We start from the raw sequence: 13,983 nt of genomic DNA on the forward strand, positions 1-13,983 counted from the left end.
GGAAACAGTGTTAAATAACACATTTAAAGGTAAAATAAAAAAGATGTAAATATGGAACACACTAAAAATGGTAGTACAGTATAATAAATATATTTTTACACCCAACGACTTATACTAGAAGTGTACTACTTACAAAAGACAGAAACAAGAAGCATATTTGTACTCTAATGTAAATATATTTAACATCACTTCTTAGTACATTTCTAATATACCTGGTGTATAATAGTGATACAGTTGTAATACTCATTAAATGTATTATACTTTTACTGTGAGCGTATTTAAAATATGGGGCTATATACATGAAGTAGTATGGTTAAATGTTACTTAAGTATATTTACATAGCTCAATTTCAGTACAGTTAAGTACACTTAGCACAATTGAAGTAAATATTTTGTACTATTTTTATACAGTATAAGAAGTACAAAAAAAGATGCCTCATTTTAGCACCCTAATAATGTGGCTAAAAGTACACTTAACTGCACTATGGCATAATAATGCCTCGTATACTTTTTTCACTAGGATTATTAAAGGGATTTTTTATTGGATTGGATTGTGCTAATCTAGGGCCTAACAGGTGATCATTCTGCATGGCACTTTATTGAGAAATGCACTAGTGACTCCATCAGTGCATCTGCTTTGGCCCAGTACAGTTATTTCTGTAATTTAATAGATGTTTTTTCATCACATTTTAGTGTGTTTAATTAATTAACACAACATAATTGCAAACAATAGCATGCGTTTTCTCCTGGGAGAGCAACTTGAAAGCGAAAGGCATCAACGCTATGATTCCTTTGAAACAGCAGCTACGCAGGTTAACAGTATGAGCTTTATCTTGTTTAAACAAAAATGGACACCAGCTGGTAGTGTACTGCTGCAGTATACTGTTAAATGGGTTTTGGTCTAAGAAACGCCCACCCACACACACACACACACACACACAAACACTTTTTCTTTATTTTCGTCTGTTTACTGTGCAATCACTGCACAACAAGAGCGGTGTAATTATTGTTGATTACCCACGTGAAACGTGAATAAAATTGCATTCTTGGGGTCTGGTTTTGAGGCTTGAAGGGAAAATAAAGAGAATGAAATTACCTTATACAACATCTATTTACTGTAAAGGTAAATAATCAAATTGTGAGCTGAGCTTAGATGTGTCTTTTTGTTTATTTAAAAAAAATAGGAATAAATATCTATAAATAATATTACATTTATTTTTGCTCCTGTAAAATATAAATGATAAAAACATCTGTATTGAAGTTTGGGGCTCAGCAAAAAGTGAGGTATGATTAGTTATGCGTCATCTACACTACCGCCGCTCAAAAACTTTTGAGCCCAGTCGCAGTGTTGCATGGCTTAGACAAGCTGCTTTTTTATTTTCACATCTTTGCAATGAATTTATTACTGCACTGCTTCACCTGTCAGATCTCTAATTCTTCTCTTCACTAATGAAACTACAGAGACTTAGTCCAGTGTAAGCTAAGCTAAAGGCGTTGTTGCCATGTGGGTCAGCCAGACCTCTTCCAGTTTCCAATAGTCTTTTGAATGTGAAAGGAACAGTACTTACTGCTATCTGACTTTAATTGCAATTTCTCCAAAGGAAATACCTATACTTTCAATAGTTACAAAATTATCAGGGTTTTTTTTTTATCTTTTTTTAGTTATTATAAAAGTATGTATGTTTCAATTTACACATACTTAGTCTAGTTGGCAGTAGATTTTTTTGCAGTGTACAAACAATGCCTGTTTGTACTATTTTTTTTTGTGAGGCTAGCTGCTGTGCTAGCTTTAGCTAGCTAAGCTGGTTAGCTTTGTATAAGGACTAAATTGAAAGGCAGTCTTTACTTCTGTAATCTACAGTGGTATCATTTAAGTTCAGAAATATCAAAAACACAGCATTTTAATAGATGTCATCCGCATCTCTTATACTGACCCTACACCAAACAATTTGCAAGCAATTTCACTGTCACAGACAAAGTTACCAGAATCAGGATAAAATCAAAAGTGTCTTTTTAGAGTCAAGTTGCAGTCTCATCATCTTGATCGTTCAGTGTAAGGTGGTTAGGATTGAAAGTTTAGGTCAGTCTTTTTTATGTCCTGGTGTCTAGATAAAATGAACAGTATTTAATATTATCGTAAGTCTTGAGACTTGGCTCACGCAAATAGTGATGTGAACCAATAGAAGAGCTACGGGAAGCCACAAGGCAAGCGCAGGAATGTTTGCAGAAACGGACATGGGTGAAAATGGAAATAGGCTCCGGCGATGGCTTAGAAACCACGGTTCTCCTGGAGTGTGCAAAAGGAGGAGAAACTGGTGGAGCTGTGGAGTGAACAAGAGTGTCTCTTTGAAGTGTCTTTCCATTAAAATCACAACAGAGTGGAAAAGATATTAAAAAATAAAAAAAATTATTCATAAATAACCTCAGAAAGAATCTAGCTGCAATCTTACAAATACTCACCCTGCAAGATCCCCAATCTTTGCAGAATCTTAGCCTGTGACTTGTCTTTAGATGTGAGAGAGTGTCAGACTTTAATCTGTTAAAAGTCTTTTCAAAGTTGTCTAGTGTATGGTTAGCATTAGTTTGTGTTCTTAGTTTGTTCTTAGAACATTTTCCCCGAGAACAACATTTTTTACATTTTTGTTATTTAGATATTGCGAAAAATGCTAGGTGTAGATGTAATGGGATGACACATGAACTTACCACAACATGCCTTTAGCAATCATTTAGTACTGTTGCAAATTGTACAGCAGGGAAGACTTTCAGGGTTTTTTAGTTTTACCAGAAATAGGTATACTTTAGAGTAGTCAGAGGTGAAATGAGCTTTGATGGGAGCCATTATGCTCTTGAACGCATCCCATTCAGGAGGGGGAAAAAAAAAATTACTGCCTCATACACTATAAACTGATTCGCTGACTCACAGGCACTTTGCAGAGAACAGGCCAATCAGAACCCTCTCTGTTTTGCTTGCGCTTCAGAATGAACACAGGGGGAGCACCGTTCTCTCCCTCTCTTTCATTCACGTGATTGGGTAAAAACCTCTGTGTCACCTGTGTGCGCGTTTGTAGATCGTTCTAGATTCCTGGAGATTTTATCTGACTTGTGGGCATCAGGGAGCTTTTATTGATATGCGGTAGACTCCTGCAACTTCCAGGAGAATTGGGACATCTGACAACGGCATGTCAACAGTGTTAGCGTGGCGATAACATTTGCTTGAAATTGGTTACAATCAAAGGAGAACTTTGTAAAAAAACTGTCTTAAAAAAGGCACAAAAGCACGGAAACACTAGATAATATTAATAAAAATGTTACTAATTGATTAGCATATGTGAGGTGGCTGTAAGTTACCTTGTTCCCATTTCCCGTAGCCTATGCTATGTGGAAATACGAGAATGTGAAAGAAAATGGAAACGTGAGAATCCTCAGAGACTACACTCTGTGCATGTTAATACAAATGCCCGTGTACTGCAATAAGCCCTGGGCAGGGAAGCTAATAGTAGTCAAGCGGGTTCTGTGAATAGTTAACACTGTGGTTTAAACTGGGGGTGCCTATTGGTGATATGTGAATGGCAAATGCTGTCTAGATTGGCACAGGCTGTGGTTCACGCTACTTCCAACCTGTTTTAGTAGATAATTTGCTTCAGTGTCACAGACCTCAAGGTTTTTTTGCCTTGAAGATACAAAAGTAGACTGGAATTTGATTCACTAGAATTTATAATGAGAAAGATACCAAGTCCTGAATTTGAAACCCAAAGATTAGACCTAAAGGGGTTGGAGGTTCTGCATGGAAAAGTCTTGTATATGTGAACCCATTTCATTCAGCTGAACCTAAGGGGTAAACCTACCTCAACTCGCAGAACTAGGCATTAACCTGTAAAATGACTTTTCTCAGGCTTCTTTAATCTGAACTTTGACAGAATGTTGGCCAATTTGCAGGCTGATATTTAAAAATTTACTGCCTTCATAATCTCTGTTAAAGATTACTCTGCCTTGTCCACTTTCAAAAGTTGGTTTTTTTTTTACATATTTGTGCTAGAATAGCCAGTCAGTTCATATTAGAAGGTTTCTGATTGTATCGCATTTAAAGTAAAGCAGTCTAAAGTAGCTATTACAGTGGATGCTATAGTAGCTAGTTATGCTAACCCAGCATTCCAACAGACTATTTTATCTTATTTTCAGCTATTTACAGCATAGCTAACCATAGCTTTTTCACACAACACACAATAAAGATAAGAGTGCTGTGTGGAGCAGTTAATAAGGTAAAATAGTCTGTTGAAATGCTGGGTTAGCATAACTAGCTACTATATCATCCACTGTAAATGCAATTCAAAAGACGCATTGATTTTCCTCTCTAACATGTAGAAAACGTGCCAAAATAAAATGCAAAACTACTATTACATTAAATGTCACTGCATTTGATCTCTTTATTGAAAAACAGTACAAACGAATTTGCATTTTCAAAACCAAACTCTAAATTCGTGTCAGAATGGCACGCAAACCTCCTTAAAATGTAATCAGCTTAACAGCATTGTATTTCACTGTGCGGCACTGCTAATGTTCAAAAGCAAATCAGCTCCTCTTCTGTGTACGGTATTAGAGATCAGTTAAATGGAACTCCTCAAGACCCCAACATTATATATACAGCTCTGGAAAAATTTTAAGAGACCACTTCAGTTTCTGAACCAGTTTCTCGGATTTTGTTATTTATAGGTATATGTTTGATTAAAATGAACATTGTTGTTTTATTCTATAAACTACGGACAAAGTTTCTCCCAAATTCCAAATAAAAATACTGTCATTTAGAGCATTTATTATCAGAAAATAAAAAATGGCTATAATAACAAAAAAAACATGCAGAGCTTTCAGACCTCAAATATTTCCAAGATAACAGTTTATATATAATATTTGGTGGAATAACCCTGGTTTTTAATCACAGTTTAATGCATCTTGGCATGTTCTCCTCCACCAGTCTTACACACTGCTTTTGGATAACTTCATGCCACTCCTGGTGCAAAAATTCAAGCGTTTCAGCTTGGTTTGATAAATTGTGATAATTTATCCAGGTTTTCACTTTGGAAAAATTAAAGAAACACATCATTTTAAAGTGGTCTCTTTTTTTTCAGAACAGTATGTTTAGTGCTAAAAAAATATATATTTTTCTTTTAATTAGTGTGACACCCTATAAGTACCAGTAACTGAATATATTGTATTGCTTATTCTGTGTATATTTATCATCACTGTGGGTGTAGTAATCTGCGATCCAATAATGCAGCGGTAAATCCAACACAAAGTTAACAAACATGGCCTCCTCCTTTTCATCATTCATTGCAGGCAGTGTAACCGCAGGATATTTCATGTCTAGTCAGCAAAATTCCTATTGTTAATATACATCAATTTCTGCATTTCAGGCATGCAACACTTTCCCAAGATGGCACGGGAAAATTATTAAAATGGTTAAAAAACAGTATACCTCAACAAAAATTTAAAAGGATGTGCATATTTTCCATTCTGTTGTGCATAACATCATTAAACATTTCAAGGAATCAGGAGCCAGTTTAATGCATAGAGAAAAAGCTTTATGAACACCTGTGATCTCCGATCCCTCAGTCGGCACATCATCAAGAAATGGGAAAGGGATTGCTTTGGCAAACCTGTCTTAGGCACTACAAGATTTTTTAAGTTCCACTTACAAATGCCACATCAAATTTTACTGTGCACAACAGAAGCTTTATGTCAACCATATCCAGAAATGACTAACTTCTCTAGGCTCTGAGTTATGTGAGATGGAAGGTCTTTTTTTGGAAGAAATGCAGGCTGTAAGCTCCAGACCAAAGATAGAAAGACTGAAGGGGCTCCGGGTGTTCCTGCAGGCTAAGCCTCAATGGTTGGAATCCTGTTTATGTAGCTTTACGAGCACAAGTGGGTAGATGGCGTTCTCTCCCCTCATCACTCCAAAAGGTCATCCGCAGCACAAGGCATCTGTACGCTGATGTACTGGAAGCGAGTATCGAGATGGTACTCGGCAATTCTGCATCAGCAGCGGTCGAAAAGAGGCAGTGGCTGACTTCACATGTATCAGAGGAGGCATGTGGTAGTCTTCACCCTCCTGGTGTTGGGGCATCACTAGTGATAGGGGGAGTCCTAATGAGAGGGACTGATTAGTGACTTATCAGGAGCAAGATAACTCCAAAAATCAGGATGTCATTTTACAGGGTTGTGTTAGTACACTTTTGTGATGTCAGTATTAATACAGAAAACTACACTAAGACCTTAGAGCAACATATGCTGCCTTCATGTTCATGACTTTTTTAAACAAGAGGAAGAGCATATAGGTATGGGACTAGCATGGCCTGCATCCAGTTCTGACCTGTCCCCAACAGAGAAAGCGTGGTGATTTTAGGTAAAAAAATACAGACATATGACCCTTTAATCTTGCACATCTTAAGATGTGCTTGCAGGAAATATGTTGGAAAATGTGTTTTAAGTGTTGTGAGAAGGATTGGCAACACTACATACTGGTAAAAGCTTTACATACTCAAAATCTTGTGGAAGGTAGGAATGGGTGTATATTAAGATATGGAATGAAATTTCTAACAAAATATGAAAACTCTGGGTTGATACTGTCTGCAGACGAAGTTAAAAAAAAATCATACTGTCCCAACCTTTTTTGATTCTCTAAGGTGAGTTTTAAGGGGACATTGCTAATCTTCTAAAAGTGAGTTCTACGCGAGTTCTGAAAGGAGCCAAAAAATAAAAAAAAGATTACCTTATTTGAGGCTCATTATTTTCACCCAAAGTCTCCCCCACTTCCCCACATACTGGACAGCAAGTAGCCTAATGGAAGGAACCAGAGTGCCCCCATATGGCACCATCCCTCATTACAAAAGAAGTGGTCACTTTTCTAAGCTGACATAAGATTACCTGTTTGAAGGTCAATGAAAGCCAAATTACACACATAACCAAACAATAAGGCATTCCTCTTAAAAGTATGAAATGTGTGTGAACGTAAGATTTTCAGAAAATTATCACAGGACATGGAAGCTTGGCAAAAACCTCTGCTAAGCAACAGCCTGAAATTAAGATGCAGATTAGTCTGGATCCAAACACTACAGAATTTCCTGAACTCCAAAAAGCCCAACACCAAAAAGAGATCAACAATGGTTTTATAAAGACTTTTTACAAGAAGAGTTTATTCTTTATACAGATTAACCTCTTAACATATCAAATATATATATATATATATAAACACTCATCATATAAAATTTGGTAGGCTTCAATAAGGAAGTTGATTTATTTTTAAAGGCTGAATGAGGACAGAAAGAACAATCAGGAAGAATAACTGACCCAGAAAAGAAATGACAGGAAATTTCCAGCTGAGACGTACACAGACGACATAGTAAGCTTCATACAATTACGGCTAGGGAATTTCATCACCTTTATGATGATAATACAGTGAAAGGTTATGATAAGAGATATTGACCTGAACTGATTATTGTTAATTTGAGCAGCTGAAACACTCTGAACAAACAGAGTCAAGAAAACAGAGTAAAGAGTTTTCATCATGATTGGGGACAGAGAGTCTGGGAGGAAGTTAGCATTTTCACTAGCTTGGCTCTGTGCCTAAGAAAACATTTTATATTTTCATCAATGACCTTTAACTCAGTCAGAATATTAAAAAGGCAAACCAACTGGAACTTGACAAACAAATACAGACGTTCTCCTCCATCTGGGCATCAGTCTCATAACTCTTGGGACGTCTGAAAAATTCAGATTCAGTCTGCCTTAACTTTATCCAGCTATTTTCCATTCCGAGAACTCCCTGACCAGAAACCATCAGGCTGATAAACCAGGGCTTATTGCTGTCAGATTGATCTTTGAGTTTTATTTGCCTCGACTGCTGCTTGCAGAGAAGGCAAAGAGTCAACAGAGCTAACTACCGTCAATCAACACATCACTTACCCTTCAGAGCCTTTCTAAAAGCAAATCAAAAGAAGCATCAGTCATTCAGGCCACGTTCACACATAAAAAAAGCATGTGTGCGTGTATGTGTTTATAAGGACGTCTCAGTCATCAGGCTCAGTAACACACTGCTCCACTATTTCCCGCAGATTAGGGTTCTCCATGGCTGCCGCTACCCGCTCCTTATCATTGATCTGTTTGTTAACTGAAACAAAAAAACAGAGCATCTCAATTAACCACTAATCCCAAGCCCACAAGGCTCCACCTCAAGCAAATACGATCTCAAAAAAGATGACAAAGACAGAGGAGATAGATTAAGACAAATTTACAATTCTAACAAAGTCACTTACATTAAGATACTAAAAATATCTCTTGGAGAAATCAGATTTGCAGATATAAATCTCTAAAACAATCTGTTTGTGTATATGCACCCTGAAAGATGGTTCTATATGACACTTACTATCTTCTTCTGTTGAATGTGTTCCCTCAGTAATGTAAATTTCCAGCTGTGAACAGATAAAGAACATAAAATTATGCAGTACCTGGGACAGAAAATGAGACTCTGGATGAACAATCATATTCTCTGTGCATTTCCATTATGCATGTTTCAACTCCATCCCTTTGAAAACTCACAGCACAAAGAGAAAGAATAAATATGCTACTACTCTGATCACCATCTCAGTTCTCCCATTATGGAATGCTAAAAATAACACATGAAGCATTGCAGGAAACCAAGTAACTTGGTTAACAATGCTAATGTCCCTGTACACAACAGGAAATATTGTGACTTCCACAACAAGGAAATGATTCAGAGAGACACAGTTGTAATGAGTTGTTTGTGTTTAAACCTTTGAACCTTACCTTGTGCTTAAATGGGAGGCATCGCTGTAGCTTTACTTGTAAGCAGAGGCCTGAAACATAAACCAAAAAATTAATTTTAGACAATAAAATAGGTAATTTGGTCTTCCAAAAATATGAGGGATGGACAATTTATGGAAGGAAGAAAGTGCACACAGCGACATATTGAGGTGTCTTCTATGCTGTATGCAACCACTAGTAATAATCCTTAATAATCTTTGGAGGGAAAATAGGGAGAAAGTGGAGAAGGTGGAGTGGATTAATCTACTAAAGTACTTTTTACACACTGAATAAAACTTAGACATTAAACTAATTAATGAATTACAGTATGAATTCTGAGGTCTAGTTTTCAACCAAGATAATGCCATTTTATGCATTTATTGTTGGGGGCATTCAGATCAAGGGTTTTGTAGTCTAGTCCTAAATACATTTTTGCATTACACATTTAAAGACAGCCCTGAATTAATGTATTCAACTACTTGAAGTTGCACAAATTGCTGACACTTTGTGGGATGCACAGGATTTATATCACTAGTTTGAGTTATCTGGATTTTTATCCCAGGTGAATTTTGGTAAGTGGATACATATTTACATATTTGAATATCCCTATTTTAGACTGACTGGGAAGTCCATTTCCACAATGTCAGCTGTTCCTCAGCTTTATATAGTTGTACAGTACACATTCATTGGTAACACTATATCAACATTTCACAAACAAAAAGATAAACTGGAAAAGCTTTATTGGGCAGCGGAGAAAGGTCACGGATGGTTGGAGTACCAGTCACAGTGATTGCTTTGCTGGCAGGTGCTCAAAATGTAAGACAGACTATCCACTGTTCAGATTTAAACACTTGTGGAGCCAGTGCCACTAAAGAGCTCTGACGCCGTTCTGGCCCTTTACAGCAGCCCAACATTTTTCCTATAATTTGTCACCCTTCTGTTTACTGCCAGTTACTGACAGTTTAGTACAATATTACCTAAAAAGTAGTGCCTGTCTGAGCTCACAGACGTCAGCAATTTCAATGAGTGGATGAGTGACTCAGGGAGTATTTACAAGCTAACCCTGATACACTTTCATGACATTCTGTTCTAAATCTAAAAATTGTCATTAATATGGCTGGCATTGCTTGGCCTTTTCTGGCATACAACTCACTGTATTGTATGTATGTCAGCACTCATTGCTTTAAAATATCTAGACATCCGGTACAATTCTGGTATGCATGCCTAATGTGATGTATGAACAACAATGAAAAATGCACAATTAGACTGTGTACTTGATGCTTTTACCATGATGTAGTAAACCCAATTTTAATATGAAAATGAAACAAATGAATAAATACACAACTAAACTCAGCTCCCCAGTCCTGCAGAAGGTAATAGCCAGTACATTATGTTATTTACATTATCTTTATACAGTGGTGTGAAAAAGTATTTGCCCCCTACAGATTTATTTTGTTTAGTTTTTTTTTTCCATACATTTTTTTGGATTATCAAACAAACTTTTAATAATAGACAAATATAACCTGAGTAGATATAAAAATCACTTTTTAAATTATAATTTTATTTATTTAAGTAAAAAACTATCCGTCAGCAGTGTTTTTTGCCCTGGAATTCTCCCATGGATACCTGTTTTGATCTTAATATTACATTTTTACCACTGACCTTAACTGAGGCAAGTGAGACCTGCAGTTCTTCAAACGTTCCTTTGTGACCTCCTAGATGAGTTGTTCATGCCCTTTTGGAGTATTTTTGGTAAGCTGATCACTCCTGGGAAGGTTCACCTGTTCACCAGTGTTCACCATGTTTTCTCCATTTATGAATAATAGCTCTCACCGTGGTCTGCTGGAGTCTCAAAGCTTTAGAAATTACTTTATAACGTTTTCCAGACCGATAGAGGATCAATGACTTTGTTTTCTGATCTGTTTTTGAATTTCTTTATAATGTGTTGCTTTTTTAACTGCTTCATGTTGTCAGACAGGGTCTATTTAAGTGCTTTCTTGATTCTACAGGTCTGGCAGTAATCAAAGTGTGATTAATGACAGTTAAACAAAACTGACAGTTAAAAAAAAAGGGCAAACACTTTTTCACACACAAATCAGTAATAAATAAATGAAATCATCATTTAAAAAGTGCTTATTATATTTACTCAGGTAATATTTGTTCAATATTTATGTTTTTTTTTTGATAATCTAAAAAAATTTTAAGTATGACAAAAATGCAAAGTTAAATGCAACGTGGTGAAATATAACTTTTAAGTGTGTGCCTGTTTATGTGAGGGCAAACGTCAGTTTCTCCTATCTCAATTGTACGCACCAATCAGTGTGGCCAGAGAGCAGTGTGGTACAGTCGGGGAGAACTTGATAATGATGAGGTATTCATCATCGCCAAGATCTTGAACTTCAACACACTTTTCAGTCACAACGTCCAGCTCCTCCAAGGTATTGGGCTTCTCTGGATCCCGAATCGTGCGAATTACATCTGGAAGATGAGGAAACACAAATGTTAAAACCCTATCTCTACTGTCTACACACATTACACAAAGTTATAACATAGAGCATGCCTGAACTAAACATCTAAATATAGTTAACATTACAAAACTAAGTCCTATTTCAAGGTCAGCTAAACAGACAGTAGTCGATTTTAGAGCTGGGTGGTATACAACTTTGTTTAAACTAGTATACCAATATATTGCTTTTTTAGTTCTAGTGATATGTTCATTGATATATGTTCAACCTTACATTCATGAAACTGTTCCTACACACTTTTTCATTACAGGTTTAGTTCTGTTTAGTTATCTTTACTTATGACACTCTTATGACACCTTCTATCAACATGGAGATGCTGTTTTAGAATCTAGCCTTAGTTTAGCAGCACTCAGTAAGTCATTACACAGTAAGAATGTATTATTTTAACTCTTGTATGTAGATAAAAAGTAGAAGACTAAAATAGAGTAACAATATTTAAAGACAAGAAAAAAAAAGAAATCTCAAATTAAAAATTTAACTGTAGTCAAGGTAATGAAGCAAGCTGTATCAATATTGTCCAACCTTAGCACATATAAACTATTTATGCTCTGTCCGGTAATATATCTGTTGAAATTCAAGCCCTTTAAAACAAAACCTGAGATCATGCTTAGTTGTGTCAGTGGCTGCACTGTCACAGTGACACCAGCAATACAAGCCCTAAGTCAGGAGTGTAAAGGACTAGAGATAAATCAGAGAACATACAATATTTTCTCAGTACCAGTCAAAATATTGGCGACACATTTATTTGTTTATTGTGTTTTCTTTCTTTTTATGATTTTTCTTTTAAATTGTAAATTTATTTTGAAGATATTTAAGTTATACAGAAACACACGTGAAATTATTTTGTAAACAAAAAGAAGTAACAATTAAACCAGAATATGTTTTATACTGTAGATTCTTTTAAATAATACATTTATCTTTGAGGACAGATCTATGCACTCTTGGCATTTAAATCTCAGTGTCTTGAAGAGGTAGACTAACCTGGAATAGTTTTCTCAATGTCTCAACAGCGTTGAACAATAGTTGCTGCTTTTTCTTCAGGCTGTGAAGCTCCAGTTCATCCCAAATAACCTCAAATCTCAGTTAATCAGGTTTAGATCAGGGGATTGTGAAGGACAACCCCTGTTTTATTTTCTGCGTAATTCTATATGTCCTTTAATTGTTTACTTGTCTTTAGAATTAATCTACAATGTAGAAAATAAATTAAATAACGAAAGACATTGAATGAGAAGGTGTGTCCAAACGTTTGACTAGTGCTGTATATTTTCCCGATATACTGAATCATAATGCTAAAGTAAGTGTTAGATCAGCTATGGAATCTTTACTGGTATTAATATCAGATATACAGCCCTATAAAGCCATTCTGACATGCTGACATATCCTTAATGTTATTTTTAAGTATTCATATGTAAGATACATTTGATTTACCTGGAACTTCACTCTCTCTTTTCTAGTTACATTTATAGCCAGCTTACAGAAATAATTATTTTTCACAGCATACATTGTAATTCCAGATATCTACACGGTAATTCTGACTAGACAAATGTATTTCCAGATAAGGAAAATATATATTCTGGTCTTTATCTTGGTAGTTAACGCCATTATTCTTGTCCAGAAGGTCTTTATAGATCTGTAGAGCTGATATCATAACTACTACCTACAGATATAAACAAATATATTTCATAGCTAATCTCTGAAACGCGAGTTTCTTCTAGTGAGAGTAAAAACTGTATTACAGGGATCTGTAATGTGAGCTTTTAGCGGTAAAACGGGTTTTATTGTTGTGACTTTGGTGTAAGACGTCTTGACACAGGACACTTAGCTTAGTTTGCTAGCGCTAGGTTAGCTAACTGCTCGTTAGCCGCCGGGGTGTTCTGTCGAGTTGTGCTACCCTGTCAAACCATGCTACTCTAGTGTACATTTGACCATAAAAATGACAGAAATCATGCAACTCTCGTGTATATTTAAACATAAAAATGACAAATGCTTAAAAATGCTTTCGCTATGATATGTGGGATATGTAGGATATTTCAGGATAAAGCCTGAAAAATATATAAGGATACATATTATAGTTAATAGAAGTGATTTTTACCCAGTTTTTATTGCTTCCTAATACTTGCTTTTATTTACACATTTGTAAAACTTAGACAAATACTGGCAGGCGGCTTCGGTTGTTTAATGCACCCAAATATAACAGAATTGCCTTTAAAAAATAATAAATTTTAAAAGTTCTGTGCATGCGCACTCGACAGAACACGGGTTCGCAGTTCCGCTGCGCTCACCGTAAACCTCTAGCGCTTTCTCCTCCATTTTCTTGGTCCTCTGAACATTCTTTGGGTCGGAGAAGAGCGAGAGCTGAAACACTTTATTCACCACGCTGGACAGGAGCTCCATCGTGCGCGTGTCTCCATCGTCCCTCCGCGCGACTTTCAGACCAGTCCGATCCTGAACAAATTCAGCAGCTGACAGCGGTGCCCTTACTTCCGCCCTGCGTTCAGACAGAACCATCGATCACAGAGTGAAAAACTACACAAAACTACATATTATTCATTGAACACTACCGTCTATTCATTTAAAACTACAGTTTACCCACTTAACTACAGTTTATTCATTTAAGACTACATATTATTTATTTAAACTGC

General features: G+C 36.2%; 1 protein-coding gene across 1 annotated transcript; it reads right to left on the reverse strand.

The window, feature by feature from the left end:
- Positions 1 to 7,169: 7,169 nt before the first annotated feature.
- Positions 7,170 to 13,864, reverse strand: ciao2a (cytosolic iron-sulfur assembly component 2A). Its single transcript, XM_007231193.4, has 5 exons — positions 13,624 to 13,864; positions 11,130 to 11,294; positions 8,820 to 8,869; positions 8,419 to 8,464; positions 7,170 to 8,163 (listed from the first exon to the last, which is right to left on the reverse strand). Exons 1-5 carry the CDS (start codon positions 13,847 to 13,849, stop codon positions 8,063 to 8,065), a joined length of 588 nt encoding a protein of 195 aa, XP_007231255.1. The 5' UTR covers positions 13,850 to 13,864; the 3' UTR covers positions 7,170 to 8,062.
- Between the last annotated feature and the right edge of the window lie 119 nt (positions 13,865 to 13,983).

The sequence above is a fragment of the Astyanax mexicanus genome, chromosome 2 (assembly GCF_023375975.1).
Source record: "Astyanax mexicanus isolate ESR-SI-001 chromosome 2, AstMex3_surface, whole genome shotgun sequence".
NCBI lineage: Eukaryota > Metazoa > Chordata > Actinopteri > Characiformes > Acestrorhamphidae > Astyanax > Astyanax mexicanus.